The sequence below is a fragment of the Protomyctophum bolini genome (assembly GCF_963924005.1).
Source record: "Protomyctophum bolini genome assembly, chromosome: 11".
In the NCBI taxonomy this organism is placed as follows: Eukaryota; Metazoa; Chordata; class Actinopteri; order Myctophiformes; family Myctophidae; genus Protomyctophum; species Protomyctophum bolini.
This window is the reverse complement of record NC_137872.1, coordinates 9,124,064-9,131,563: the sequence shown is the minus strand read 5'-3', so window position 1 is coordinate 9,131,563 and position 7,500 is coordinate 9,124,064. Positions and strand designations below refer to the sequence as shown.

General features: G+C 45.0%; 1 protein-coding gene across 1 annotated transcript in view; it reads left to right on the top strand.

Moving 5' to 3' along the window:
• The window catches only part of cacng3b (calcium channel, voltage-dependent, gamma subunit 3b), a gene marked incomplete at both ends in the record, with an annotated part of 25,493 nt that overhangs the window by 12,295 nt on the left and 5,698 nt on the right, over positions 1-7,500 (top strand). The window contains one exon of the mRNA XM_080775885.1: positions 6,458-6,541. Coding sequence (XP_080632011.1) covers positions 6,458-6,541 — 84 coding nt within the window. The remainder of the gene's footprint in view (positions 1-6,457; positions 6,542-7,500) is intronic.

The following is a 7,500-nucleotide window of genomic DNA, read 5'->3' as shown; positions in this document are numbered from 1 at the left end:
CAGACAGTAGGGAGAGATGAGTTGTGTTGGCAAACAGTGAACCCTGTGTTGTTTATTTGTTCTTTTCGTTTAAAGAAGAACTAAATAAGGGAAAGGGTACACGGGTATTAAACTGTGGTTTGATGCTTCTTCGGAGAGCTTGTTGTGTCTTGTCTTGTCTCGGTAATTGGCCTGTGTTTCAAAAAAGAGAGAAAAGAAACAAAAATGCTGTCCTTTAATTGTAAGCATTAATTCAAACATGGAAAGTGAAGTTTAGTGTCCTCATGAGAGGTACTCCAGTCCTCACAAAGTAATCCACTACATCCACTACACACAATTATAGTCTCTCTCTCTCTCTCTCTCTCTCTCTCTCTCTCTCTCTCTCTCTCTCTCTCCTCTCCCCCCCCTCTCTCTCCTTGTCAAGGTGTTGTCTCCAGCTTATTGCAGTGAGCTGTCTCTGTCTGGCTGAGCTGACATCATTGAAGTTGGCCTTGATAGCCTCTCTGCATAATCAATCTGCATTAAGTTCCCCCTTACACACAACACTAGGTAGACATGGGCTGATGGAGAGAGAGAGGGAGGCAGAGAGAGAGAGAGAGAGAGAGAGAGAGAGAGAGAGGTGTGGGGGGAGAAGGTATAAGGAAGTATCAATCTGTATTATGTTCAGCTCTAATGCGAGAGAGAGAGAGAGAGAGAGAGAGAGAGAGAGAGAGAGAGAGAGAGAGAGAGAGGGGAGAGAGAGAGAGAGAGAGAGAGAGAGAGAGAGAGAGAGAGAGAGAGAGAGAGAGAGGGAGAGAGAGGGAGAGAAAAGGGGGAGAGGAAGAGTGACCATCTGAATGAAATCCCCCTAAATACATCACTGGCTAGAGAGACACCTTTAAGTCTTTATTGTCTCCACCAGGCCGAAAGGCATGGCCAAGACTTTGTTTTGCACCCTGTCTGTGTGTGTGTGTGTGTGTGTGTGTGTGTGTGTGTGTGTGTGTGTGTGTGTGTGTGTGTGTGTGTGTGTGTGTGTGTGTGCATTTGCGACACACAGCTAATCTTTGTCACCGTTGGCATGATGGCAGCCAAACTGTGCGAACACACTCCCTGCGTCCCAGAGCAGAACCTCTGTCCCCAGTGTTTCACATGGGCCTGTTATAGCACCACCAGGAGGCAGACTTTTGCAAAACACATTTTTGATAGTGCTCCTACAGATTTTGACCGAACATCAGGCAAATCGGTACACAGTATCTCTATAGTCATTAAACAAAACAAAAACTTTCAGATTTTTTAATTTCCATGGCTCAAATCATGAGCACAGGGTGCAATTTCCATGAAAACCTTGCAGGCACATTCCCAAACGCACGTTCCCAAAGAACAGAACAAAAATAACATGCTTGGGTGAGTGGCAGCTGCGCAAAAAAAGAACATCCCTCATTGCTGTGAGGAACACACAGCAATGAACACAATTGTGTGAACGTGTGAGTTGCGTGTGCTTGCGTGTCCGCGTGCATGCTTGCGTGTCCGCGTGCGTGCATGCGTGTGTGCGTGTGCTTGCACGTGTTGTTTTGTTGTGACAACATCCTCATATAAGCACTGCCGCTGAATAGAGATGCAAAACCTGATCAGATTTCCATGGGCCCTGGGGCGCTGACAGCTTTGCTTTATTGATTTCACTTATGGTTCATAAATTCTATTATTGTTCTCGCGGCCCAGTGTGTTATTATGGCTCCAGAACAGCACGCAGTTCAGCCGCTCCCCGTCCAACATTCCACAACCTTCCAGGACATCCCCGAACTTTACAGAACATTATTCATGTCATGTATCTCGTGACGTCGTAGTAGAGTATAGGATTCACTTTTGAACACTTTTGTTTTTTATTACTATAAAATACTACGAGAAACAGTGTAATATATTTGACTACAAATAGTTACTAGTACATTGTATCCACAGTTCATGAAACGTTTTCGACATGCAAGGTTTCTGCCCCACAGCGACAATATATAGATTATCAGCCAAACATGAATTGTTGTCCGAGCATATCTAACCGAAGCATACAGTATCACCCCTGCTATAGGAACTGCCCCGGCAGATGAAAAGGCAGTCCCACTGCCACGGATTCCCTGATAGTGTGTGTGTGTGTGTGTGTGTGTGTGTGTGTGTGTGTGTGGGGGGGGGGGGGGGGGGCAAGCTGCTGCTTGCTGGTGTGTTATTTTCAGATAACTGCACAGCCTTGACGAAACTCATCCTTCAAAACTATCCGTCACACTCAACTCTTTTGGGAACACGAAATGTCTGAGGAATGGGCAGACAGTCAGCTTACTACTACTAGCTCAGCCGTTTCTCCCAATATGTATAGTAAAGTTTGACAGTAGTGTAGTGGAGATAATTAAGAGGAGAGGCAGAATGATAGATGATATATTATACTGTAAATCTAGTATAGAATATTGTGTACTGCAGAATGGTAAGCTCAGATGAATGGTCATATGAGCTTAAGGCCAATAGCCTATACTCATACATGTGATGAGTGTGTGTGTGTGCGTACACCTGCGTGCGTGTCCTGAATGATGATATCATATAGGCCTGTTAGGACACCTGACTGACATAAGCTTATGTGACATTTAGCGATTCATACTGATGACACACGCGCACATACACACACACACACACGTGCACGCACGCACGCACGCACCGCACGCACACTACATTCATCAAGCATTTACGGTAGTTTTCCATAATGTCATAGTGTGCGTGTGTGTGTGTGTGCATGCATGTTAGATTGAAAGATTACCGTATGTTTTCCTGGAGAATTCCAACTGATTCTAGATGCTGCTTTATTGCAGCGCTCTCACTCATACAGCTGCTAAAGGGCCACTGCACCCCTTTTGCAACATATTTTCATGATGTTTAGGACTCAAGAAACATTTTCCTGGGGTGTTTCTATATGTGCAATATGTGTTTTTAAGATATTTTAGTCATGACGCCAAGTTCCTGTCCAAACATTTGTCATGAAAATGTGGTCTCACCTACTTCCTAAGTCACATCTCCACACTGCCTCCCCCCTCTCCAAAAGGAGGGGCAGTGCACCAAAGCATTATGGGCATTGTAGGAATTCAGCAATCCAGTCAAACCCTATAGTCAAACACACAGACTTCATTATTTTTCTCTGGCCATAGGGATAGGGTGCACATAAAAAATTGTGCTATACTGTTATCTATACTACAAATACTATTCACATTAGTTGGTTCGCCACTCCTGACTGTACATGGAAGAATGGCGGGCAGAGAGAGGTGCACGTGCTCCCATGCAGAGAAAGAACAGAGAGAAGGACATGAGGTAGACTAGTGGACATATTACAGTAGTGGCCACTGTGTGTGTGTGTGTGTGTGTGTGTGTGAGATGCTCTATGCTGTGACCAGTAGAATGTGTGAATGACTGTATACATGCATGCAGAGAGACAAGTGAACACACAGTCGCACGCACTCACACACACACACACACACACACACACACACACACACACACACACACACACAGAGCCATCAATTTGTGTCTAATTTGTGTGCGTGTGTGTGTGTGAGTGTGTGTGTGAGAAATGCAATAGGAGGGATTTGTGCAAAGATGGATGAGTCACCCACAGCCTGACACACTGCAGCTCACAAGATACCTCAACACATGTGCATGCATGCACGCACACACACGCACGCACACGCTCACGCACACGCTCACGCACACACCTGCACAGGTACACTGATGAACACAGAGCATACAGTGGAGAGACACATTAATGAAATACCTTATCATCTCACACACACACACACACACACAGTGCATTCACACATACACATATTGACAGTATACAACACATCAGCTGACAGTATACAAACCTTCACTTACATGCATGATTGATGGTGTTCATATAGCCTATCACTTTAATGAGGCTCTGTGTGTGTGTGTGCGTGCGTGCGCGCGTGCGTGTGTGCATGTGTGCGTGTGAACATGCCCGGTATGATAAGGCATTTCATTAGTGTTTCCCACACAGAGCCTAAGGGCAACAGCTCTGTCCTGCATCATCTGTCATCTCTCTCTCTCTCTCTCTCCCTTCATCTCTCTATTCTGTCTCCTGTCGTTCCCTCATTTAGGTCCTTCTCTCTTTCTGCCTCCATCTCTCTTGCTTTGCACTTTGCACCCTCACAATCCCTATCCCCCCCTTACACTCTACAGTTGTCAATACCATGCACACCGTGTGTGTGTGTGTGTGTGTGTGTGTGTGTGTGTGTGTGTGTGTGTGTGTGCGTGTGTGTGTGTGTGTGTGTGCATAATAATGTGTGAATGTATGGACTATACTGTACTATATTATGCGTGAGCATGTGTATTTGTTCCTTTTGTGGCCATTAGAGCGGAAAAAAGCAAGTGCGTTCTTTAACCACGCCAGCATCCGTATTGTGGTGGGGAACGTTAGCCACAAAACAGCAGATCCACATGAAGCTCACGTGTGAGCTTACAGATAAAGCGATCCGAGTACAGTTGTAAGTAACTGGAGTGCATTTCTCTATAAGACCTACAGGTTAAAGTATATGGTTAGGATCAGTTACCGTAACACATGCAGCGGCATCTCTCAGTTCTCTCTGGAATGATACCGGGTCGGGTGGAGAAGTGTATGTCCTTACAGGTCCTTACAGGTCACTAGCCTTGCATCCTGCAGGCTTTGCTTTCTCAGAGAGAACCCCTGGGGAATGTTAACGGTGGAAAAAGGGGGTGGGGGGGTTCACTAACAGCATGGGCAGAAGGGGGAGGGGCTCACCCAGGTGCTCACAGCAAGCAATGGCGTCTGCAACATTGCATGCTCACTCTGTGAAAACAAACATATACAGTAAACATCACAGTCAGGGTCAGGTTTATCTGTCACATCGCATGCGGGTTTAGAGATATAAAGAATAAGTGGGTGAAAATCCCTCTCTTGTGCTCGCTCCATCAGTTTTGCACTATTCCGTGGATCGGTGAGAAGAGAGGGGCTCGAGGTAGAGTTAGAGCAGAAGAGAACTTTAGAAGCAGGTTAAATAAAACAAAGATATACAGGTAATGTATAGCATTATGCAGATGTATATTGTATACTAGAGCGGTGCCCGTTGTTGGGCACTGGCCTACTTGGAACGATGCAAGTTGGAAATGCATGCCCAACCCAGTTATTACTTGTGTGAGCCGAGCGTGCGCAAGTACTGTTTTCGGCTGCGTAAGTACGTCGGTGCATCGCTCGGCCAATCAAGTTGGCAGCTTGCTGCGTAGGTCGGCTAGTAAGGCTACATGTTCTTTAGAGATATTATGCAGGTGTGTACAGGCTACATGTTATAGACATTAGCATCATATGCAGGTGTGTAGGCTACATGTACTTTAGAGACATTAGCACCAATGCAGGTGTGTAAATGTTATTTTAGAAACATTAGCATCAGCAGGTGTGTCACGTGTGTAAGGAAGCGTGAACGTGAGCATTTAGCATTGCTGTGGGGTGGAAACCTTGTATGTATAGACTATGTCCGAATCCATTCCTTTTTTATTATGTTAAAACATTTTAAAAAGTGTGAAAATAGCCGATTAACTTTCATGATGAAGTATAGGCCATTAGTTTACGCAAAAACATAAATTGAAATATGCAGATACAAGGTTTCTGCCCAATGGCAATGATAGGGAGTTCATGTTCATGCCTTGTTCAACAGTCTGATGTCAACGCAGCAGCCTCAGCGAAAGCCTCCCGTAGATGTATGTCGGCCGGGTTTGTTTATTTTGTGCAGTGCACCTCCTCGGGCAATGTTTTAATACAATTCTCTCCCAGTTTTTGCTGATGTAAAAATTTGTTTGATCTCGTTTTGGGTTCCAATGCAGCCGCCGCACCCGAGCCGTGGCTTCATTGAGTGAGCTTTTCTATCTGGCTCGTCCTATATCCACTGTTTCCAATGTTTCATTGGGGAGAGAGCTACAGCGAAGGGCTGGCCACACGCCCACTGTGTGTAGTCACACACATCAAAGAGCTTCCACTAGAACGCCATTAAGCTGCGAACAGTTGAAAATGGGCTTGTCCTACAACACACGTTATGTGAAATAAGAAATGGACCGCATCACACAAACTTAAATGAATAACAATTGATCATGTTGGACCGCATCACACACATTTAAATGAATAACAATTGATCGTGTGATTGGATGGGTTAAATATAGCAATTATGAGATTTACTGAAACATTAAAAACTATAATTACGGATGAATAACTGATAATTGAATTTGAAATGATGTTTGATGTTTGATGTTTTCATGCATTGACACTCATAGGGCTGTTAAGCATTTTGTGCGACATAAATGGCTCATTACCATTGGTTTATGCGCGTGTGTGTGTGTGTGTGTGTGTGTGTGTGTGTGTGTGTGTGTGTGTGTGTGTGTGTGTGTGTGTGTGTGTGTGTGTGTGTGTGTGTGTGTGTGTGTGTGTGTGTGTGTGTGGACGCAGGGACGTATCGAGGGGTGTGCAAGAAGATCGACCACTTTCCAGAAGCAACTGATTATGAAGCAGACGCTGCTGAATACCTCCTACGTAAGACACACACACACACACACACACACACACACCTAAGTCCATGGGTTCATGTACTTTTTATTGTAATCTGCATAGGAGGATTTTAGATCGCCTCATATAAAAACTGTGTTTGAAAAATAAACATGTCATCCCGGGCCGTTTCACTCGTATGGATATGAAGAATCAACTGACTGAGAGAAAACTGCTCCTGAATTAGTTACATTTTCGCTAGAAGCAGACTGTATCATATATGAGTGACTGACTGTCGCAAACAAAACAGAGACACCTCCCTGACAATAACGCTGAGAGAGCTTGTTTATTTTTGGACCACAATAGCCTATTTATATGAGACGATTTTAAGATGCCCCCATGTTATTCTCCATAGAGAAATTACTTCCATGAACATGGGGAAATCTGAGGGATGAGCGTGTGACGTCAGGACTTCGGCGCTCTATGTTAGATACATCCGTAGCAATACAGACAGACATCCACCCTAGAGATGATGTGGCAACATTAAGGAGGGGCAGAACGTTGTTGTTTACCAGAGCGAAGCAGAGAGAAGGACATAAAAGATGGGATGTGTTGTTCACCCCATCGGATGAAATGCAGCAGGAAACAGAGAACATAACAGAGAGCATGCTCTCTGCATGCAGAGCACTGAACAGGAAACAGAGAACATAACAGAGAGCATGCTCTCTGCATGCAGAGCACTGAACAGGAAACAGAGAACATAACAGAGAGCATGCTCTCTGCATGCAGAGCACTGAACAGGAAACAGAGAACATAACAGAGAGCATGCTATCTGCATGCAGAGCACTGAACAGATAAAACAGAAGGCAGTGTCGCCGTCTGACAGAAACCTTGTAGCTGCATGGCTCATTTCTGATACTTCCGTGACCGTGGAGAGCGAAGGTCCGTTTCTCAGTGTATTTGCCATCTATGAAGGTCGAATAACAAATGGAGCTCCCATGGCCCTC